This window comes from Protopterus annectens, chromosome 13.part0 (genome assembly GCF_019279795.1).
Source record: "Protopterus annectens isolate FY-2018-M chromosome 13.part0, PAN1.0, whole genome shotgun sequence".
Classification (NCBI taxonomy): Eukaryota; Metazoa; Chordata; order Ceratodontiformes; family Protopteridae; genus Protopterus; species Protopterus annectens.
Genome location: NC_056747.1, coordinates 39,599,537 through 39,624,806, shown reverse-complemented (window position 1 = coordinate 39,624,806; position 25,270 = coordinate 39,599,537). Strand labels below are relative to the sequence as shown.

The 25,270-nt window shown below is 41.3% G+C and overlaps 1 protein-coding gene across 2 annotated transcripts in view; it reads left to right on the top strand.

The window, feature by feature from the left end:
* Nucleotides 1-25,270, top strand: part of MPND (MPN domain containing) — a 1,899,579-nt gene that overhangs the window by 332,488 nt on the left and 1,541,821 nt on the right. For both annotated transcript variants that reach the window (XM_044090604.1, XM_044090605.1), the window contains exon 5: nucleotides 17,331-17,469. In XM_044090604.1, the coding sequence (XP_043946539.1) occupies nucleotides 17,331-17,469 (139 nt within the window). The remainder of the gene's footprint in view (nucleotides 1-17,330; nucleotides 17,470-25,270) is intronic.

Here is a 25,270-nt window from a genome sequence, read left to right as displayed (position 1 = left end):
AGGGATTGGGAAGAGATTGGATACGCAATTCGCAAAGAAACAATGAGGCATATATATCTTTGACTCCCAGATATACAACAAAGTCTAGAAGATTTAGGATCTTTGCTTGGAAGTGTTTACTTTATTACCTGTATTTAGGTATTTTTATACCCCAAGTAAACTCCAAAGAATTTTTCCTCCCGTAGAGAGCAAATGTTGGAGGTGTGATAGAGAAGAAAGAAGTAATTGGGAACATATCTTCTGGGAATGTAATGCATTGGCAGACTTAAAAAAAATTCCCATGCAGACTACTGTATTAGAAATACTGGGTGAGCAAGTTGGTCTAACTAAGGAAATGATTCTTAGAGCTCTGTTACAGAATCAGAATTGCCTAGAGATAGTAAGGCCTTGCTGAGTAATTACAGTGGCTGCCAAAAAAAGTGATCACTAGAAAATGGAAATAAGAGTCTAAACCAGTTGTACTAGAAGTAGTGAGTATAGTAACAGAGATACAACTGGAAATGAGAGCTTTAGAAAAGGGGAGGAGCAAGTTACATACATAAGAAGAGATACAACTGGAAATGGGAGCTTTAGAAAAGGGGAGGAGTAAGTTACATACATAAGAGATACAACTGGAAATGAGAGCTTTAGAAAAGGGGAGGAGTAAGTTACATACATAAGAGATACAACTGGAAATGGGAGCTTTAGAAAAGGGGAGGAGCAAGTTATATACATAAGAGATGCAACTGGAAATGGGAGCTTCAGAAAAGGAGAGGAGCAAGTTACATACATAAAAAGAGATACAACTGGAAATGGGAGCTTTAGAAAAGGGGAGGAGCAAGTTACATACATAAGTGATACAACTGGAAATGGGAGCTTTAGAAAAGGGGAGGAGTAAGTTACATAAGAGATACAACTGGAAATGGGAGCTTTAGAAAAGGAGAGGAGCAAGTTACATACATAAGAGATGCAACTGGAAATGGGAGCTTTAGAAAAGGGGAGGAGTAAGTTACATAACTAAAATGGGAATTGTGGGAACAGTAGATGCAGAATGAGGTTTAAAAGGAGTAAGTTACATAACTAAAATGGGAATTGTGGGAACAATAGATGCAGAATAACATTTAGAGGAGAAATGAGGTTAAAAGAAGGGGGCAGGATTTGAATGAGATGTTTAATGTTTGACTGGCAATAACTGGGATAGATAAATGAAGTGTAATATGTGCAACTAAAGTATGTCTGATTTGTTTTCATTTATATAAATGTATGATTGTCTGTTATAAGTAATAATTTAGTAACGATGTTTCTTTAAAAAAAAGCATGATGCAGGAAATAGATGGTGATAAATAGACCCCAGTGAGCACTACAGTAGACTTGCCACATAACCCTGCAATCTTTCTGGGTGGTGATCTCTCCCATATTATTGGCCATCTTAAATGATGTCACCAAGGAGGTTTATAACATGTCAGACATTGCTAGTCTTGTTCCTCCTAAATGCAGACTGAAATTTCTGCCCACACAGATGCTGTACTATCTGGTCAGAGCCCCAGAACCCAGACCTGATCGTCTCTGCAGCAGCCCCCATAAAATACTTCTTCTCAGAGCCCACTTGTTTACCCTTCCCATATGTAGCTATGAACAGTCTTTTTCGCTAAAGGCACTGAACTGTCTGATACACATGTTGTGCTTTCAAAGAGAATTGTTTGAAATGTGCCATATGATGGAGGAGTTACCAGATGGACTGTTTCTAGATACACTTGAGAGCTCAGGCTGCACCTTCTGCTATAATGGAGAACCACTTGATCTGCACCATCTCCACTGTGCCTGAGTGTGCAGCTTGACTTGCACCAGTTAGCATAGACATAGAGCAGTATTATTGGCTTAAAATTAAGGATTTTGTGGAGGATGCTAAGATGACATTTTTGGGTTCCCCTTTTACAGGACCCCTCCTTTTTTATGATTTCCTGAAGGATGTGTAGAAGCATGTTAAGACCTCCACAACTGTAGGAGTGAAATTGTAGCCCCCCACAGCATTTATATTGTAGAACACAGAGGAGCCATAATTGAATGTGTTTTTGTCATTTCCCAGTACAGCAGCAACAGGGGAACATTGACAAACTCAACATGGTGGTTTCTGTCAAGGCCCACGCAAAGAGTTTGTGGGAAATGCTGCTTACCGAGTCTGCAGTCAACAGTCCCAAAAAGCTGTATGCAGCTGCTCCACTTTGGAGGCATTTGGTGAACATCTGCCTGCTGAGATGAAGGTCACTAAGGAGATGTAGAGTCAGGATAACATTTCTGTAACACCTGCCTGCTGAGATGAAGGCCACTAAGGAGACGTAGAGTCAGGATAACATTTCTGTAACATCTGCCTGCTGAGATGAAGGTCACATAGGTGACATATAGTCAGGATAACATTTCTGTGACATCTGCCTGCTGAGATGAAGGTCACATAGGAGACATAGAGTCAGGATAACATTTCTGTAACATCTGCCTGCTGAGATGAAGGTCACTAAGGAGAAGTAGAGTCAGGATAACATTTCTGTAACATCTGCCTGCTGAGATGGTCACCAAGGAGACGTAGAGTCAGGGTAACATTTCTGTAACATCTGCCTGCTGAGATGAAGGTCACTAAGGAGACGTAGAGTCAGGATGACATTTCTGTAACATCTGCCTGCTGAGATGGTCACTAAGGAGACGTAGAGTCAGGATAACATTTCTGTTGTATCTGCCTGCTGAGATGGTCACTTAGGAGATGTAGCGTCAGGAAAACATTTCTGTTGCTGGACGTTCCCATTTTCTTACTTCCATATAGAGATCTGCAGGGAGTCTCTAGGTTAATGCACTTTGGGCTCAAAGCCAGTAATTATCAATTCTGGTTCTGCCCTTCAATCGCACTGCAGCCACCAGGGTGTTCACACAGTGCTGACAAGTGGGTACAGGCCACCAGCAATTATCTAGGACTAAGGGCTTCCAATATCTGGATGAGTAGCCTTCCCTGGACAAAGCTCGTTCAGCACCTGGAGTCTCTGATGCTGTTGTGGCATTGCCTGGTTCAGCACCTGGAGTCTCTGATGCTGTTGTGGCATTGCCTGGTTCAGCACCTGGAGTCTCTGATGCTGTTGTGGCATTGCCTGGTTCAGCACCTGAAGTCTCTGATGCTGTTGTGGCATTGCCTGGTTCAGCACCTGGAGTCCCTGATGCTGTTGTGGCATTGCCTGGTTCAGCACCTGGAGTCTCTGACGCTGTTGTGGCATTGCCTGGTTCAGCACCTGGAGTCTCTGATGCTGTTGTGGCATTGCCTGGTTCAGCACCTGGAGTCTGTGATGCTGTTGTGGCATTGCCTGGTTCAGCACCTGGAGTCTCTGATGCTGTTGTGGCATTGCCTGGTTCAGCACCTGGAGTCTCTGATGTTGTTGTGGCATTGCCTGGTTCAGCACCTGGAGTCTCTGATGCTGTTGTGGCATTGCCTGGTTCAGCACCTATAGTCTCTGATGCTGTTGTGGCATTGCCTGGTTCAGCACCTATAGTCTCTGATGCTGTTGTGGCATTGCCTGGTTCAGCACCTGGAGACTCTGATGCTGTTGTGGCATTGCCTGGTTCAGCACCTGGAGTCTCTGATGCTGTTGTGGCATTGCCTGGTTCAGCACCTGGAGTCTCTGATGCTGTTGTGGCATTGCCTGGTTCAGCACCTGGAGTCTCTGATGCTGTTGTGGCATTGCCTGGTTCAGCACTTGGAGTCTCTGATGCTGTTGTGGCATTGCCTGGTTCAGCACCTGGAGTCTCTGATGCTGTTGTGGCATTGCCTGGTTCAGCACCTGGAGTCTCTGATGCTGTTGTGGCATTGCCTGGTTCAGCACCTGGAGTCTCTGATGCTGTTGTGGCATTGCGATAAACCTGGCAGAGTCCCACCTAGTCTCCACATTACCTTCGTACGTTGGATGTTGGTCACCAGGTTTGCAGAGGTTGTAACAGAGACATTTCTTACACTCCATATCCTCTTGTGAGAGATTTGCATTTTCCTTGAAGCCATTGCTGGGTCCTACCTTAGATGTTGGGACATATGGCAGCAACTGTTTTCATGGTGCCCTTTTATCAGGTTACACTTGTGAAATCTGTAGTGGTTATTATTGCACATTTTGTAGAAACAGCACGAACAGCTCTTCTCTCAAAACCAAAAGCTACCAGCCTGCCAAGTGCATGGTTACCACAGGTGTGTCTCTTCTACAATGGGGGGGTTGGGAGTGGCGGGCATCATCCGAAGAACAAAGGAAATTGGAACAAAACTAGGCAAGCAATCATTGGTACTAAAAGATACGTACTCATATACACTTTTACGTAGATGTACTTAAAAGTTCCACCACCCTATACAAGCACTGAATAGTGCTCATCTCCCAAATTGTGCTGGGCTATATAGGATAACCCGGGAGTAAAGTGGTGTCTACCCATCCAATCTTCAAGACTAGCCTTAAAGGTGGCCAAAGTCGTACCCTGTCTTGTTCTCAAGGGCTTCACAGAATACCTGGACCATGGGAAACTTACAAAAACATTTTGATGTATTCAATTTGAGTGCAGTTATTTATTTATTTTATATTTGTTGACCGGGTTTGTCCACTGGGCTACAAATGCCCATTTTCAGTGGAGGCCCGAGGAGAAAAGCTCCAACAGAAAATAGAAATTTTACATGTTAAATACATATAGAAATACAGTCATCAGTGCCACACATTACATTCATCAGTACCACACATTACATTCATCAGTACCACACATTATTGCATTACAGTGTCATACATTAAACTGTGGCAAGTGAAATGCATAGAAATACATTCATCAGAGGGATACATTCATAATTACATATGATATACATAATAGTGCAATAGTTACATCGCTGAAATATTTTACTAGTTATGTTTGTACAGTGATGTACCAAGAGGAGAAGATAAAGTAGTAAGTTTGTTTATTGAGGGGAAGGAAGGGAGAAGAGAAGTAGAAGGTTATAGGGGATGTTTACGGGGGAGAATTACACTGGCAAGTCCATTTTTCATGAAGGTATTTTTTGTAGCGCTTTTGAATTGATTGGGATGTTCAAGGGGTTTTGTATCTAGTGGTAGGCTATTCCAGGCCTTGGAAGGGTTAACGCTATAGACTAGGTGACCCATTTTGGTCCTTGGTTAGTAGATTTTTAGTAGGCCTTGTTCAAAACTGCAGAGTAATCTAGTGGGTAGGTAATGAGAGATTAGAGATGAGATAGTTGGACAGAAAGAGAGTTTGTAGAGAATGGAGTGAATAATCTGAAACTGATTATACTGAAACAGGTTAGGTAATTCCAGCCAATTTAGTTCTTCGTGAGAGACAGTGATGGGATTTGTAAGAATTTTGGGCATCAAATCTGGCAATCCTGTTATAAGTTGTTTCTAACTTGTTTAGTAGTCCAGTGTTGAGGCTGATGAGAATTTGGGAACTATAAAGTAAAGTGGGTAAGAGGAAGGCATTTGAAAGGGTTAATTTTGCCAAGATATTTTTTGTTTCTGTAGAGGAGACCTAGCTTGAGACTTGTTTTTCGGATACAATTATTGACGTGTAAATCAAAGGTTAGTCTATCATCAATAGTAACACCTAAGAGTTTTGTACTGGTGTCCACCTGTATTTGAGTATTATTTTGTAACCGTATGGAGAAGGAAGACTTTATGTGGTTAAGGTTTTTAGGGAGAAAGTAGTAATTTGGTATTCTTTGGATTAAGGATAAGTTGGTTTTCAGATAGCCAGTTTGACTGATGCATGGTCATGTGGCAATAGTGGGGTACAGCAAGAATTCCCACCTCCTTTGCAGACGAAGCATCCCATCCTGGAGGTGGACTGTGGACAGTGGTTGTTTGACATCATACTCCAGATGAAGCCTGTATTCTGGCCAGCAGGCTCACAGTGTGCCTTGTACTTCCACAGGGATGTTTGCTAAGCAAGAACATAGTCAACTCAACCCTTGGCAAGTGGGGAAAATCAGTAATAACCACTGTATTCATCATTCAACTAGCAGTGTTGCCAGTACGTCTCACTCATGTCCGCAGTATGAACCTGCAAAGGATGCATTAGCAAAGCAGTGGTCACAGGGTTTTAGACACCACTAATAACCAAATTCTTCCTGAAAGCTGTGGCATATCAAGCCGAAGTAATTCTCATAGCCCCCCTTTTGGTCTTGTCAAACCAAATATCTACATCTGCTCCTGCAATTCCTGGATGCATCATTCCAACTCGTACTTTTCAAGAATTTGCTGTCTTGCCATTTTGGGAAACCTGGTTTGGATCTTAACAGTCTGAAATAGTCAATTTGTTGGTCTGGTGTCTGCAATTTCAACTATAGCCTTCAAACCACACCATTTATTAATGCATTTATTTCTAATTCATTTATTTAAGTTTGTTAACTAGGTTAGAGAACTGGTACAGGACCCTTTTCAGCCTTTAACTGAACCATAAGGCAAAGTAACATGTAAATGGTACAACAACCTGTATCCAGGACTCTTTGTAAGCTTCTGAGCCCCCCAAGCCTTTGTGTTGGAGGGAAGCCTTCTAGCTTATCAGTGGGAGTGGTAAGCATCAGGTAGCCTATCTACCATGGGAAGAGTGGGTTTTGGCCCATAAATTGTAGTTTATTAGCCGTTTAGGCAGTTTTCCATCTCTTTCAACTTGCTGGCTTAAAAGCCTGCGTTTGCGCTTGTTCCCCACCTTTCCTGTAACTAGTCTAGTCCAGGTACAGATTTGCTGTATCCAGGACTCTTTGTAAGCTTCTGAGCTCCCCAAGCCTTTCTGTGTTTGAGGGAAGCCTTCTAGCTTATCAGTGGGAGTAGTAAGGATTAGGTAGCCTATCTACCACAAGAGGAGTGGTTCCTGGCCCAGAAATTGTAGCTACTGGCCGTTTGGGCAGTTTTTTCACATCTCTTTCAACTTTCTGGTTTAAAAGCCGCACTTGTGCTGTTTCCCACCTTTCCTGTTACTAGCCTAGTCCAGATACAGAGTTGCTGTATCCAGGACTGTTGTTAAGCTTCTGAGCCCTGCAAGCCTTTCTGTGTTGGAGGGAAGCCTTTTAGCTTATCAGTGGGAGTGGTAAGCACTAGGTAGCCTATCTACCCCAAGAGGAGTGGTTCTGGCCCAGAAATTGTATTTTATTGGCCGTTTGGGCAGTTTTTTCCATCTCTCTCAACTTTCTGGTTTTAAAGCCCGTGTTTGTGCTTAATCCCCACCTTTCCCGTAACTAGTCTAGTCCAGGTACAGATTTGCTGTATCCAGGACTGTTTGTAAGCTTCTGAGCCCCCCAGGCCTTTGTGTTGGAGTGCAGCCTTCTAGCTTATCAGTGGGAGTGGTAAGTACTAGGCAGCCTGTCTACCACAAGAGGAGTGGTTCTTGGCCCAGGAATTGTAGTTTGTCCATCTCTTTCAACTTTCTGGTTTAAGAGCCCACATCTGCGCTGGTTTCCCATCTTTCCTGTAACTAACCTACTGGAAAGCACTAGAAAGCCTTAAACTGATACCTGCCTTCTAGCTTAGGAGCGAGACTTTTGAGTGATTATCAGTTTTCTGGATTTTCTTGCTGTACTGTTTTCGCCTAAACGCTGAGCTTTCCAGCACTTATTGTGATTTAAAAGCTTGTTTTTTTCACATATTGTACTTATTTGACTGCCTGCACTTTTAAAAAGTTGTTTTTTGTTTAAATAAATTGTTTAACTGTTGTAGGCTACTCACTAAAGTGTGATAGCCTTTTCTGATGGCTTGTAGTCATTTAAAGCTGTTTTAAGTGTACTTTTTACTGTTTTTGCCTTATCTTTAAAAAAAAAATGTTCTTGTTTCCTGCCTTTCTAAGCTAGTATAGTCCAGTTTTCAGGCTAGTGCTGAATTCAGGGCTGTGTTACAAGTTTCTGAGTTGCCCATACCTTACTTGGATAGAGGGAAGTTTCTCTGTTCACCTGTGAGAGAGGGGAACTTTCAGCAGCCACCTGTCCCTGGAGGAGTGGTTCCAACCCAGAAGTTAGTAGTTTAAAAACTGCGTTTGCACGGTTTTGTGCGCCGGGCAGCACCGGTTAGCTAGGGTTAAATTATTCCCAGCACCACTAAGTCTCCTCTTCAGTTTTTCACTTGAAACTAGTCTAACTCTCAACCTAAGCACTCAAAAAGCATCCTACAGTCCAGCACTTGCTCAAACCTAATATCAAGCACCAATATACCCCGACATTTGACTGCCCAGCAGGGCAAGGCTCTTTATCCACCCCTCACCAACCAAGCGACTAAGCAGCTCACCCTATTATTCAGGCATGACCAAAGGGCAGCTTCAGGTGTACTCTCCAGTCCAGCTGGTGAATCTGGGTATCCTGAGGCAATGTTACAACTGCCTCATGTACACAGACAGCCCTCTCCTCTTACCACAAAACACTAACATGTGAGAGATGCAATTATACAGCCAAACTGGAGGCTAAGGTCTCTCCACCCAAGACTGGAACAGACAGTCATGAGGAGAAGGTTAACACTTGCACCACACCTCCAGCCTCACATAGACCTACTAAACCAGCACTGGCAAAAAATACACATAAATACACAAAATCATACATAAAAACCTGCAAAAGCATCAGAGAGCTCCAAAGCAGACACCCACAAAACCTGCACCTCCCGTCACAAACCAGACAACACATAAAACACAAAATCAGTGTGCTGCACATTCACAGCCCTTAAGGTGAAATAACATACCTAACACACTAGTAATAGGTGACTCAATAGTCAGGCACACTGAAGCCCCACTCACTAGGCTGGACAAGGAGAAGGTTACTGTTAGCTACCTATCGGTAGCCAGAGTCCGCCACATAACACAAGCACTCGGGTCACTCCAGAACAAGTACAAATATGACTCTGCCATTGTTCATGTTGGTGTGAATGACCTGAGATGTACCTCCCTGGACTACATGAAAAGAGACGTGGAAGAGCTCTCTGATCATGTAGCCCAGGTGGGTATGACCCTGACCCTGAGCAGCATCCTGCCCTCACCAAGAATGATACCTCAGTATAAAGAAAAAATTATCAATTTCAACAATTGGCTAAGCTTCTGGTGTCATTCAAAGGGGATCCGGTGTCTGTCAGCCTGGGATGACATGCTCGACAAGCCTCGTTGCTTCGCAAGAGACGGCTTGCACCTGTCACCCCTTGGCTTTCGAATACTGGCCAAGGCTCTTGCTGCCCCCATAGTGCCTTTTTTAGGCAAGGCTCAAAATTCAAACCCACCACCGTAAACAGCACAAGTAAAAAAATGAGGGTTATGCTACTCAATGCCAGAAGTTTAAATCTCAAAATGCATGCACTTGAAGCACTCCTAAGTATGGAGAACGTTGACATCTGTGCAGTAACTAAAACCTGGTTCAAGGCTCCAGAGAGCACTCCAGCACTACTGAGCTACAACTCATACCACACATTTCGGCCACAGAACATGGACCGAAACACAAAAGGTGGGGGTGTATCCATATTCATCAAGGATACTCACACCTCCAGGTTAGTGGCGCAGCATGATACCTCTGAGATCATCCATGTGCAGCTAACATCGGGCAAATCTGTAGTGCAAATTGTGGCCTGCTACAGATCACCCTCCATGACCCAGGACCACCACTCCACCTTTCTGGAGACACTGGAAAACATGAAGGTCCTACCGAACACCCTGATATTGGGCGATTTCAATTACTCTACCATTAACTGAGTACAAACTCCCAGGCTCAGCGCTTCTTGGAATTTATCAACTCAAATGCCCTGGATCAGCTGGTAAACTCCCCCACCAGAGGCCACAACATATTGGACCTGGTCATCACCAACATGGGCAATAGGTTGTTCGGTACCGGAGGTCAACCTGACACTGGTTAGACCATAAACTAATCACCCTGGATGTCCACACCCCACCACCACCCTCAACCAAGGAAGCCACAGTGAAAAACTTTTCTAAAGCAAACTTCACCTTACTTAAGGCACAGGAGGTAAGTTTTGCAGCCCTCCCGCTGAAGGATAACACTGCCCAAGATGTAGAATCCTTTACAATTGCACTCTATGAGCACCTACAAGGATGCATGGATCGTGCCATCCCTAGCAAGACCAAGACTCAGTCCCCTAAGAGAAGGAAACCAGTCTGGTGGACCCCTGCCATAAACAGGTTATACAACAGGAGGAAACTAGTTCAGAAATAAAGCAAATCCCAAGAAGGAAAGACATCCTTGATCAGTATCAGTAAGAAACTAAGGTCCCTCATAAAATCATCCAAGGCTAACTTCGAAAGAAAAATAGCCAAGGATTCGAAAGATAACCACAAAGCCTTCTTTAGCTATCAAGAATCTAAGTGGCAACTCGCTCTGAGCTAGTGCAAAATAGCACAAAATATACTGAACCTACTGATATTGCCAACATCCTGGCAGATAGATTCAGTGCAAACTTCACCTCCCTCTCACCTTCAAAAGGGTCCACAACAGTACCGGAAAAGTGTAGTGTCCCAAAAATCGCAGAAGCACAGGTGAAAACAGCCCTTTCAAAAGCACAGCATCAATGGGGCCAGATGGTGTTGCAGGCTGCGTCCTGCACGAACTATAGAATGAACTAACCCCCCACCTAAACACGCTGTTCAACCTCAGCCTCTCCACAGGCTATGTACCCATAGAATGGTGCACAGCAACGGTTATTCCGCTCCACAAAGGAGGGGCCACAACTGACCCTGGTAACTATCGCCCCATAAGCCTGACTAGCCTGGTCTGCAAGGCTAATGAGTGCATCATCACGGAACTCATTAACAAAGACATTGGGAACCTCCAAACACTTGACCCGACCCAGTTCGGCTTTAAGGACAGATCATGCCTACTGAACCTGGTTGATTTCTTTGAGACAGTCACCAAGGCCATAGACGAGGGAAAGGTGGTTCACACAGCCTACCTTGATCTCGCCAAGGTGTTCGACACCATTCCTCACTTGGGTATTATAGAAACATTTACCAGCCTGAACATAAACCCCTACGTCACAAGATGGGTTGCCAACTGGCTTACAGACAGAACTCACACGGTAAGAATAGCGGGCTCCAGGTCCGACTCTAAACCAGTCACAAGTGGTGTCCCGCAAGGCTCGGTTCTGGGACCCCTACTTTTCGGCATATATTTCTCAGAAGTACAGGCAAACACAGGACTATGGCTAACCAAGTTCGCCAATGACTGCAAACTGGGAGCCATAATTGACTCTCCGGCTGACACGGACATCCTTCAAAAAGGCCTTACTGAGACAGACACCTGGTGTCAACATCATGGCCTCAAGCTAAATGCCAAAAAATGCATAGTCATCCCGTTTGGGGAAAAACAAAACACCCACAAATTACCACATAGGCGGCAGCCCTCTTAATACAGAAGAGGTAATTAAGAGATCTGGGGACCCAGGTAGATAGTAATCTCTCCTTTGACAATCATATTGCCAAAGTAGTTAGGAAGTCCTTCTATGTGGCCCATCTAATTACTAAGGGGTTCGCATCTAGAAATAGAGGTTATAGTGCCCCTCTACTCACTCATCAGTCCCATCATAGAGTACAATGCCCCATTTGGGATGCACCTCACAAGACACTTCCAACAGCTGGAAAGACCACAAATGCACCTCACCAAGAGGATTACTGGCCTCAAACATATGTCCTATGCAGCCCGACTGAAAAAACTCAGCTGTACTCAGTGGCATTTCTCTTACTCAGAGGTGATCTCTGTCTGACTTACAAAGCCATGTCCAGCTCAGAATTGATGGACAAGCTCCACCTAAAGAAATCCAAGTCACTGTGAGCCACGCACTCTAGTGAGCTAAACCTCGCCACAACAATAAATAGAACATGCTGGAGGGATAGATTCCTGTCACAGAGAACTCCCCATGCTTTGGAACAAAATTCCTAACTACATTTGGCAGAGCCCCTCACTAACACTCTTCAAGAGAAGCCTTGATGAGTGGATGGGTAATGGAAAATACACCCTGGGATCACTTCATTGGCTCTGCTTGACAGTGGCTCAGTTAATTAATCAACAAACACAGTAGCCACTGTCAGTACAGTATGTTCAAAACCTTAGTTGACAAAATCAATGCTGCTAAGTTAAATCTAGAATATACTGTTAAGTACCTCAAAATGTTATTGATATCCTCAGGACTTCCTAAAAGCATCCACTGGAAAATATACTACAAGGACAAATGGCTTTGGTTCTCCTTGTAGGCACAGGACCAGAACATAGATCACAAGATGGTTTCTATTTCACCAATCACTAGGTTCCTCACAGCCCTGTTTGACTGACATCCGAGTTGTTCCTTCATTACGGTATACTTAGTTATAGTCACAAACCTTCACTTGGTTATCCAGACAGCATGACTTGCTTCTCTGAAGGTCACCAAGGCTTTCTCTAGAAATACAGTTTTACCCAATACCTTTAGTCCGAGATCCCTTTCTTCCCAGGGACTTTACTTCATCTTAGAAAAGCTTAACACACCACCATTCTAACCAGCAACTGTGACAAAGCTAGCATTTCTTTCATGGAAGGATTTGTAGCCAGAGCCATGTTAAGGAGTTAACAAGCCTTGTTGGTCAAACCTGCTTATTTAGTTTTAGCCAACTCTCTTAATGTAGAGGAATAAAGTCTTTATGTTCCAGTTAACTGAGTTTGATTAGAGTCTCTGGCACCTGCTGATGTTGCCATGGAGGGAGAAGAGGAATGACAAGATGTGGAGCCTCTCGACTTCCCCTTTTTGGAGGCATGGTGAGCATATGCCTGGATGCATTGTCCATTATAGAACCCTTGGTGAAAATCTGGGTAAACATGGAATTGCTGTCTACAAGGGGGAGAAGGCTTTGATTACATCAAACATGGAGGTGTTGAATAACCTTGCAAGTGCATTATGTGGCATCTCATTGGATACTGCAGACGTGCAGAAGTCTAGCAAATCCACTCCCCATCGAACATGGATGACAGCTGCAGCTGTTGGTTTACTAGCATCTTGGCCTGGGGACAAGTGGACCATAGGACTGTCACCCCGGGGAACAATGGGCCCACTCAGTGGTCAGACAGGATAGGCTTAATTAGTGTATTATCAGGTGATAGTAGTCTAGAGAACAATCTCTGTCATGTCTAAAGTAGTCATTGAATCTTACCAGATCTCGTCCATCATCCTTCCAAAATAGCAACCAGTTATTCATCTCCTATTTCTCCAATAGAAAAGGGGTGAAGTTGTATAAAACTGCACTGTCCATGTAGTTGGCAGACTGCATACAATTATGTTATTTAAAGAAAAGGAAATTGCTGTTAGCCCCATCAAAAGTTGCTTACCCTTCCACAGTCATTACCATATTGGTGACGTTTCTGTGGAATGCTCCAGTGGATGTTTGTGTAATGACCATCTTGTCTTTGTAAAATACATTTTCCACACACTATAAACTGGATGTTTCTTCAGTGAAAGGTCATCCTTTTGAGCTGCTGTTGCTGTATGTTCTCATGACCGGGTCCAACAAATATTCTCTGGAGACTCTGTCCTGATGGTTACTAAGACCATTTCTGATCAGATATGCAGCTTGTGCACTTTCTATAACAATAACTCTCAAGTCTGGTCTACCTGCAGAAACACTTTTCCAACCTTTTCCCTTCGCCTGGGTAGCTGACTTTAATGTGCACTCTTTCCTCAAACTTCTTGTTTTGTTATTGTATCATGGTATCTTCCCGTAGACATACATCTTGGATGTAACTTGTGGCTTGGTCAGTTTGATTCACCATCTTCTTGTACCTTAATTACCAGATGACTTCCTGTATGTTTTGACTTAAGGTGGTATACTACCTTCAGTCTGTGTTATCTTAAATATAATGATCTTTATATGCTTCCATTTGTAAATGACCTCTAACTTGGCACTTATATACGCAATTGTTCCTGTCAGGTGCATGTTTTGAAGCACTGCTGGTCTTTCCTTACCAGTTGCATCATCACTTATAATTCATTCATCTTTCCCAAACATTTTGCACTGTAGAGTAATACTCGTCAACCATGACCTGTTTTTTATTCCCACTAGTCTGGAGCATATGTACAATCAACTGTTTTTTTTTTTTTTTTTGTAATTCTTCCAACCCTTTCCTTTGTAGTAATATGTTATGCTGTTGAAGACCATTTGTTCCTGTTCCATCCAGGCTAAGATGAAGCCCACTCCTGACATACAGCTGTTTCTTTTGAAAAGCATGCCATATCCTCCTCAAAGCCAAACTCCCACTTCCTTAGACCTTTGGAGAACTGTTTATTGTCTGTGATTCTTTAAATATTCACTGTTTTATTGTTTCTTGATGTAGGTAGCACTTCTGAAAAACATCTGTGTACACCCTGATTTTGACATCTGTTAGCTAATTCTTCAGCCCTTGTAGCTACTAAATGTGCTGTTTCCTTTGCTGGGTAATTTGTACCAACGTGCACTACTGTTTCCCTTAATGACACCTGTTCTGACTTCACAAGTACTAATACACGGGCTTCCCCCCTCATGCTCAGTTGTGAATTGAATGAGATTTTAACTTGCTGCCTCTTAGTTTGTCTTGTCCAACCAAAGCTTCAGCCAGTATATCAACTCCTTAAGATGCAGAGCAGCTAATTGTTATGAAGTCTTTGCTGTTTTCGCATGTAGTTGGTACCTTACGTCACTTTTACTAAGGCGTATTAGTGGCCTGTTACTGAATCGTCAGTTACTGATACTTTTTTTGCAGACTTGCACCTGAATTTTCTTCATGTGTCTTGTTCTTTTATCGTGTTGCTGCTCGTCACAATGTTCTGTTTCATCTTTAGCTGCACCAAACTCTACTCCAGCTGGCGTATATGTTGTATAACTGCACTATTTATTCGACAGCTGGCGTATATGTTGTATAGCTACACCATTTATTCGACAGCTGCCGTATATGCTGTATAACTACACCATTTATTCAACAGTTGGCTTATATGTTGTATAACTGCACCATTTGTTCGACAGCTGCCGTATATGCTGTATAACTACACCATTTATTCAACAGTTGGCTTATATGTTGTATAACTGCACCATTTGTTCGACAGCTGGCTTATACGTTGTATAACTGCACCATTTATTCGACAGCTGGCTTATACGTTGTATAACTGCACCATTTATTCGATTTTATTTTTACTACAGCTGGCGTATATGTTGTATAACTGCACCATTTATTCGACAGCTGGCTTATACGTTGTATAGCTGCACCATTTATTCGACAGCTGGCGTATATGTTGTATAACTGCACCATTTATTCGATTTTACTTTTCATTATGTATCTTCCTTCTGTTGCCCTACCCTTTCTTTTGTTTCTTAAACTTGTCTTCTCTCCCTCTCGTCAGTTTTCCCTTTCTTAATTTCTGTTTCTGCATTTTTGATCTTGCCTGTTTTGTCCCACCAGTATCCAGTACATTTTGACCACTCTCTCCTTTAATTTTTTTTTACTTTCTCCTGTGATTGCTCCTGTTTATCCAGCTGTATTTTTCTTTTATTGGTCCATAGATTATTACTAGGCTAACTGACTTTGTGGGCCATTTTAAGCCTAGCCAATTACCCCATGTGAGAATCTAACCTTGAACTTGGTGTCTGTAATGTAAACACTTTAACTAGCAGACAGACTAAGCAGATACTAGGTAGACCCACACAAATGGAAGCTTTTAACAGTGGTGTTTCAGGATCAAGTCCAGATATGGGTAACACCTCACGTAGTTCCATCTTCTTTCAAAACAGACAGCTAGAGAAATTCTGTTGCAGACATCCTTTCAACCATGCTTTGTGGACAGACGCATTCTCATTCCCCTGCATGCAAAGGTTTAGAGAGAAATGCCAAAGGTCATTGTGGTGACACCTTGTTGGCCCAGGCAGTCTTTTCTCCCTTTTAAAGGTATTGGTAAAGGGCAAGTACCACAAATTCCTCACACTCTGAATCAGCTGACAGTCTCAGGAGTGACTGGTGCACCCCTATTTTAGAGAAAATTCAATTAACAACTGGATGATTCAATTTTGACTTCCTTTAGGCATACATTTCATGAGGATGTTTAGCAGGTGTTAAAGGAGGCCAGAAAACCTGCTACTAGGGTTGGGGGTTGGTATAATGGTTAAGGTGCTTACCTCACAGATAAAAGGTACAGGGGTTTGATTTGAGAAAAATTGTCTAGGATTAAATGGCCCTCAATTGCATCTAGGCTAGTATTTACCTGTAATGGCCGTCAGTTGCATCTAGGCTAGTATTTACCTGTGAGCTAGAAAATATTGTTTATAAATGGTTGACTGTTTTTAAGTGGTGCCTAAATGGGAATAGGGGGTCTGCTGAGGTTAATATGCCCCTAGTCTTGAAAGGTTTGTGTGAGCTACTTCAGGATGGCTTAACCTATACCTCCGTTAAGGTGCATTTAGAGGCCATCTTTGCTTGTCTGCTTCTGGATTCCCCGCTTCCTTTCTTTTGGTAAAACAGTTTATGGAAGGAGTATTGCACAGGAGCCCCCTTGCAAGCAAATTCCTTCTTTGTGGGATGTCTACTATATTCCAGAAAAAGACTTTGCCACCTTTTAACTAGCAGCTCACACTGATCTCAAGTTCTTAATGCGGAAGACTGTTTTGCTTATTGCTCTGACATATGCAGTGAGAGTTTCTGAGCTGCAGACTCTCATGGTGGAACACCCTTATCTTGTTTTGCACAAGGATAAAATTGTTTTGCAATATAATTCTGATTTCATGTCGAAAGTGGTTTCAGAGTTCATGCCTAACAAGTCCACTAATCTCCATGTATTTTTCCAGACCCTAAGAATTTGGGAGAGTGGATTCTTCATACTTTAGATGTGCATAGAAAACATCTATTCTTTCATTTCGAAAGCCACCCTGAAAACTGATACTGTTGCTGTAACAGTAAGGCACCTACAACCGCTTTAAGTATTATATACCACTTATACTCTCTATTAATAGCAACACTTTTTTTTTCCCTTCTAAACTCTCAAATGTTGCTCTTTCAGCATCTGATTTTGTATATACTTGTCATGTAACCCTGTGTTATTGTAAACCTATGCAATGATATCGGTATGTAATTTTCTTTTTTGCTTTCTTGAATTTTGAATGTATGATTTAACTATGCAATATTCTTGTACCCCGAATGTATGCATGTTAATATGTTTTCCTTTTTTGGAGCTTTTCTCCTTGGGTTTCCTCTGAAAATGGGCCTTTGGCTCAGCTGGACTAACCCGGTTAACAAATGACAAATATGTAAATAATAAATATTTTGTAATACCCTCAAAATGACCTTTATATTGCAGTAAATTTGACCTAGTGAAATAACACTTTTGTAGAACGTGGTGAGTGAAGGAGAAGATGAAGTGGCTGATGAGGATGAAGATGACAAGTGTCACATTTCAGAGTGCAGCACTGGCAGGAAACTGGAGGATCTGAATAAAAAACAGAACCAAAGTCTGGAACAGGGAACAGCAGGTAAATAACGCAGTTTGCACTTTTTAAACATTTGTCGCTGTTTTTCTATTGCCACTTTATTATGTTGCATTTAGACACATATACTACTGTTACACTAGTCCATATTCACAACAAAATATTTTTTTCCATTTTTCACAATTTGTAATTCCATGATACTGTACAGCTGCTAAGTATTCCGTTTATATTGCCTGAGCCACTTGAAAATAACCTCTATCTCCAGTTAATTTAGTTCACTAAGGGGTACTACTACAGATTTTGCTTGCTTTTACCACTTGCTCTTCCTTTTGGGCCCCAGAGAAAAATCTGATGGTTGCTGTCTTGCTGTGAATGACTGTTCTGCTATTCTGAGTTATTGCAACTGTGGGGTGAGGGTGGGGTCTTTAGCATGTTAAGCTTGCTTGGTTAAAACAGAATGACTTTAGTCATTTATTTATGTATAAAATATGTTTGCATGCATGCAACTTACTAACTTACAATATGTTCACCAGACAGATGGTGTGGCCTGGCTCAGTGAGCATCATTACATCTTTAAAACACAAAGTAAACATAAAAAGAAATGCATAATTAGGAAAAAGCTAATTAGCCAACAATGTCTGTTACATTAGCAATAAATACCAGTCATCAACAAGTACTAATATATTAGCAGGAAGCATGAGATATAAGCAAGAGTTGCACAGATATTTATTTCTTTATTTAATTTAACATTTGTTTACCAAGATAGTCCCGGAGTCTTGGGGAAAATGCTCCATACAGTTATAGAATAAAGAGTAATTTATGGTAACAATTTTAGGTTACAAAGTGTAAAAGGTAACAGAAACATGCTATAGAAAAGTTTAACAAGTTAGAAGTACAAAGTTTAGGTCCCAGTATGTGAGCATAGCACTGTCATGGAGTAAGCATGGGTAAAGTTTAACAAGTTAGAAGTACAAAGTTTAGGTACCAGTATGTGAGCATAGCACTGTCATGGAGTAAGCATGGGTAAAGTTTAACAAGTTAGAAGTACAAAGTTTAGGTACCAGTATGTGAGCATAGCACTGTCATGGAGCAAGCATGGGTAAAGTTTAACAAGTTAGAAGTACAAAGTTTAGGTCCCAGTATGTGAGCATAGCACTGTCATGGAGTAAGCATGGGTAAAGTTTAACAAGTTAGAAGTACAAAGTTTAGGTCCCAGTATGTGAGCATAGCACTGTCATGGAGTAAGCATGGGTAAAGTTTAACAAGTTAGAAGTACAAAGTTTAGGTCCCAGTATGTGAGCATAGCACTGTCATGGAGTTAGCATGGGTACAGTATTTGTGCAAGGCGTTTTCATAGAGAGAACAATGTCTACAATGAGCATCAGTAGAGCACAGTATCAGTATACCCCAGAGGCATAAGGAAATAAAAACCTACAGTAGGCTGAGGCTTCAGGAACGGCCATTGCACTTACATAAATGGGTGGTGTAAAGGTATGCTTTAAAGCGGGTTTTGAAAGTGGAGGTAAAATTTTGTAATCTGAGGTCAGGAGACAGGGTGTTCCATATTTTAGCGACTTCATGAGGGAGAAGAGATTTCCCAGAGATGTTTTTACATGGGATATTTTCAATCAGAGCTTTACTTGATCACAGTTGTCTATTTGAATTGTAGAAATTTAGAAGGCCAGTCAGGGCTGGGGTTTTCTCAGGATAGTATAGTATTTGGTGTGCTACGTTGAGTTGGTGGTATCATAATAGATTGGGAAATTCTAGCCAGTGTAATGCATGTAGGGATTGGCAGTGGTGGGAGTGTGATTTGACATTGGTTGTGAACCTGGCAATTTTGTTGTAGCATGTGGAGAGTGTAAGGTTGGTTTTATTTATGTTTGTTAGTACTGGGGGTGCATAAAGTAATGTTGATAAGAGATGGGTTATTGCTATAGCAATCCTAGACTTGGAAGTTAGGTACCTTTTGCAGTCATAGAGAGCCCCTACATTTTTGTGGACTTTGAGATGGGGATATAAGTTTGTTGTATTTCAGTTGCTGGTCAATTGTAAGTCCTAGTAATTTGGCTTCTGGGACTGGGATGATGAGGCTCTTGTTTGATGAAAATATGGAGAAGGTGAGGTTGTTCATCTTTGTTGGATAGAACAGCTTAAGTTGTGTTTTCTTTAGGTTTAGTATCAATTGTGATTTATTTAGCCAATTTTCTATCTCTGTGAAGGATTCTTGGTCTTTTTGTTGGAGAAGTTGGATATTGGATGCAGAGCAGATCAGGATTGTGTCATCAGCATATTGGACTATTTCAGCTTTAGTGGTTACTAAGTGAAGTTGGTTTGTAAAGATGTTAAAAAGAAGGGGGCCAAAAATCGAACCTTGCGGTACACCTAGTATGACAGGGAGTGGGGGGATAGGGAGTTAAGCTGTTTTACAGACTGTTGGCAGTTGTTTGGGTAACTACTGAACCAGAGCAGAGGGGGGTGTTGATGTTGAGCTCAGAGAGGCAGGTTGAGTTTATTGTGGAAAACCATATCAAATGCTTTGGATAAGTCTAGAAAGGTAGCAGAGGCTAGTTTGCCTTGGTTCCTGTATGAGTTTATAGTGTTGGTAAAGTTAATTAGGGCAGTGGTGGTGCTATGGGATGCGCGGAAGCCATGTTGGGTTTTGGATAGTAGGTTGTTGGAGAGAAGGTGAGTGAGGAGATGGTGATGAATGCACCTTTCTAGAATCTTTGATAGGGGTAACAGGATCACAATGGGTCCGTAGTTAGATATAGAGGGGTCACCGTTGTGAAGGGAAATGATGAATGAGGTTTTCCACAAGGGTGAAACTGTGTTCAGTAATGGATCTATTAATTAGTAATGAAATGGGGTAAGCTATGGCCCTGGATGCAAGTTGAAAGTATTCGTCAGGAAGATCGTCAGCAGCGAGGGTGGTTGGTTTGGGTTTTTGGATGGGTTGATACTGGTACTGGCTTGAGTGAGAAGGAGATGGTGTTTTTTGGGGGGGCTTAGGGGATTGTGGGAGGTTGGTGGGACTTGTATTTGTGTAGAGGAGGTAAAATAGTTGTTGAAACTGGAGGCTGTCTGCGTTTGTACCTTCAATATTGCGGGGGGGGGGGATGTAGTGTTTTTTCCAGGCTGGAGGATATTGTTCACTGCTGCCCAGAAGTTTTGTGGGTAGGTACTGTTTCATTTGTAGGGAAATGTAGTGATTTTGTTTGTCAGTTTTAATTTGTTTTTTTGCCTTTTTTCTAAGTTTGAGAAAGGCTTGTCTAGTTGTGGATGTTTCATATTGGTGCCAGGTTTTCCAAGCTTTATCCCTGTCTTTAACTAAGGCCCTTGTGGTTTTCTGTAGCCAGGGGGCAAGGGTTACTACATATCCTAACTTTTCTGATTGGGGCTAAGTGGTTGAGGATGTTTAGAAATGTGGATTTAAAGTATTCAGCTACCTTGTCTAGAGGGAGGATTTTGATGGGAGACCAGTTACAGGATTTTAAGCCAACAGTACAAAAATAAATAGAGCCTTGTCCACCACGGCTGAATATAAACACTTTATTAAAACAACAAAAGATAAGCGCTTTCACAGTCTCTATGACTGCTTCCTCAGACAGCATTAAACTGAATTACATCTTTTATACACTTAAAAATCAATCAGCCATTAATTGATAGCAGTTAAGGCATTTCAAGTGTCCCTCTCACTTTGCTGATAAGATTCCATAAAAACATCCAACATTTAATTTATCAAAACCTCATAAAAATTTTTTTAAAAATCTTTAAAAAAAAAGAACATGTATCAACACTTACCTACACATTTTAAAGTGCTGTATATATGTAATTAATGTCCGAGTGCTCCGGTTTTGAGGAATGGTTTCATTGATGCTGCTTCATTTATGCCTGGTAATGTGACTGCATTGAATTTAATGATCCACCTTTGCTCAGCTGCTTCGTTCCTGTTCTTTGCATCACCCCCTCTTATCCCTTCTCTGATAACCTCTAGAACAAAAAATTTCAAAGTGTGGTCTCTCCCTTCTGCCTCACCATGCTTGGCGAATGCACTGTTCTCCTTTCTATTAATGATATCTCTGTTGTGTCTTAAACAACATCTATGTTATAAAACACAGATAGCTTGGCCGCCTATTGCGTCTTCAAGGTTAGGAACTTACATATGCAGAAATTGTGCAGCATGTAAATTCATACACTCTTGCACCACTTTTACACACAGCAGTCCGTCAGTAATTCAAGCAAAATGTTATGCTGACTGTCTAACTAAGAATGTTGTGTACTTCAGTTTCTGTGTAAAATGTATGTTTTTTTACATAGGGAAGACAAATAGAATGCTTAAGGAGCGTATATCAGAACACAATAGAGACGATATTAAACTCACTGCGGACACATTACCAGGCATAAATGAAGCAGCATCACTGAAACCATTCCTCAAAGCCAGAGCACTCAGACATTAATTTACATATATACAGCACTTTAAAATGTGTAGATAAATGTTGATACATGCCCTTTTTTTAAAAGTTGTAAAAAAAATTTTTAATGAGGTTTTGATAAATTAAATGTTGGATGTTTCTATGGAATCTTGTCAGCAAAGTGAGAGGGACACTTGAAATGCCTTAACTGCTATCAATTAATGGCTGATTGATTTTTAAGTGTATAAAATATGTAATTCAGTTTAATGCTGTCTGAGGAACCAGTCATAGAGACTATGAAGGCGCTTACGTTTTATTGTTTTAATAAAATGTTTATATTCAGCTGTGGTGGACAAGGCTCTATTTTTGTACTGTTGGCTTGCTTTTTATTAGAGCCTGTCTTTATCCAGAACTCTTGCTATTTTGTGTTTTACAGGATTTTAAGGCTTCCAAGAATTGATCTGTAGGGAAATATTTGTGGGAACGGGTTTGAAGCAGGGAGGGGGAGTTATTAGATTTAAGTTTGTGTCTAAAGATAAAAGTGGGATTGTGGTCACAGAGAGAGTTGGGAAGTGTTGCTGGTTTGTGAGGATCCAGTCTAATATGGGTTCCCTTTTTGTGGACATATCAATATGTGTGGGTGATTGCATGAGTTGGGTGAAGTTTTATATAGGTTAATTTGGTTGGTGGGTGTTGGAGAGTGGATAGAGTTCCAGTCGATGTTGACATTGCCTAGCAGTATAGTTTCTTGTGGAGGGGAGTGGGAGGCCCAGTGAAGTATTGACCCTAGGGTGAGCAGGTTGTCACCTGGGGGGGTATATAAATCCCAAGTAAGTTTAGATGCTTGTAGTGATTTGAGGAGTTTTGCAAATATAGTTTCTCCATTTTTGAAGTCTGGGGATTCTTTTTGTAGGAGCTGGAGTTTTAGCATATGCACAGCAAATAATATTTAGAGCAACGCATATTAGTGTTTTGAACCTTAATTATTATGTCCAGTACTGATGGCTTGAATTGTCAGCAGGTGTTAACAGTAGCCAGATTAGCAGGTGTCCTGGGCTGCCGTAAGAAGATGGTATTTGGGCACATGTTAATAAAGACCTCAAGTCTATCTTGGACATCCTATTCATTCAGTCTGTTTGATCAAAGATATGGGTCTTTGGAGCTGTTGTCTTATCCGATCCTGCAACATCAGTGCTCCAGTTTCGAACCCCTTAAGAAGTTTCCCTCCCATAATGCACCTATACCAATTTATCTCAAGTCTTGTTTGCTGCCTTTGCAAATGGATGCGGATATGTACAGCTAAGTGCTCCACCTCAGTACTTTGACAAAAATGTAAACAGTTTTAGTACTGTTATTGTAGTATTAGGGTCCTTACAGTTGTATTACAGTTTCTGTTCCTTTAATTTGCTTAAAAGGTATACATCTTAGTTAAGCCCCTGATTCCTGCTGTCGTGGTTATTTGTTTATTTATATTTATTTATTGCATTTGTTGACCAGGTCTGACTTGGCACAGGGTCCCCTTTTCAGTGAAAGCCAGGGAGAAAAACTCCAAATGATACATGTTAGATAAAGATTAGTACATGGTGTAAAAAAAAAACCTAAAAGTATATACATAGTCTAGTGCAGTGGTTCCCAGACTTTCAATTCTCGGCTCCCTTGCTGAATCCAGGTTTTCCCAAGACACCCCCCCCCCCTGCACACATAAAGTGCATATTTCATTTATTTATTTGACATTTGTTTAACGAGGCTGCCCGACTGGACTAGGAGACCTGGGGAGAAAAGCTGAAAAGTACAATTAAAAAGACAGTTACCAAAAAAAAGTGTACATTCTGATTAACAGCATAACACTGATCTACTATGGTTGAGGGGTAAGCAAGCCTTTGGAATCTTTGTTGCACTGAAGAAGGCTTGAATTTTCATCCGAAACCGGTTTGCGTGTTATTCTATATGGAGTTGCCACAATAAAGCCTTTATTTTTACTTCTCCTTGTGCTGGATCACTTTTTACAATATGGACTGATTTGGTATAATCCGTGCACTCTGTCTACCCTGTGTGGCTTTTGGTTTGTTCCGTAAGCAAGCCTAATGGCAACCTTATTAACTTTAAGAGCAATATTTAAAATTTGTCCCTATTATTTGGCTCTGTCCAGCATGCCTTTCAACTATATAGATTTTTACAAAATTTCCATATTTGTGCCTCATATTTTTGGTCTTTTTCTCATAAAATTGTTGTTTTCTGGCAAATCACTGGTAAATCATTGAGGTTGAAGTCAGAAAATAATGACAGTTGAGTTTCATACTTCATATCCTTCAGAAAATTCATGCTAATGCAAAACCTGCATTTCTATCAACTTTCTAAGTTTGTGAGAGCAGTACTTAAGTATCCCTATTTTGTGCCTTTGTACCCCCACTATTTTTGGCTTTGTCCAGATTTCTTGATCTAAGATGGTGAGAGGTATGTGTCCAGTGGTATGGTTCAGACTTGCACAGATCTCCTTACTGCTCCCAGGGATCACTCTCACTCTTACTCTCTCCCCCTGTGACACACACACACACACACACACACACACAGTCTCTTTTGTATTCATGCACGCATTCACACACACACACACACACACACACACACAGTCTCTTTTGTATTCATGCACGCATTCACACACACACACACACACACACACACACACACACACACACACACACACACACACACACACACAGTCTCTTTTGTATTCATTGTAAACCACCAACGACTAGCAAAAAACGATAGTGAACACGCAGTAATGAAGAAATAATGATTATTTATTTATAATTCCTTCAAATCCAGACCGGTTTCGGCTATTCAGCCTTTATCAATGAATACAATAAAGTTTTTTTGAATGAAATGAAGCAGCCTGCATTTATACTAGTCTCTGATTACCTGGAAGCAATATTACAGCACCACCCAGTGGCTGGAGTAACAAAGTGCATGTTCCATTCTTGATTAAAGCATATGACCAGTGACACAAAAATGCCAGAGGTGTAGATATTAAGTCATATTTTTAAAGATAAAAATCAAAGCTCTAGAAGTAAGTCATTATATGACATACATATTACAAGGTAATAGACCAATACCATAGTCACTATTTGTGAATGCATATCCTAGTGTAAAAAAGCAGAAAATATATACCACTAGTATATATATATATTTTGAAGGGTGATAACCACAAGTTCAAAAGAACTGAATAATAATGAACCAAGTACTGATCATATAATATATTACAAAATAAGACAAAAAGAGTATAGTGGCCTCATTCTCAGCTATATTATAGATTATAATAAATTGAAATAATATGCTTGTAGATAATACAAGTTCAACATTGTAATTGTACAATACTCATTGTTTAACGCCAACATACCAGATACGAATACCAAACCATGCATATACATATTCGT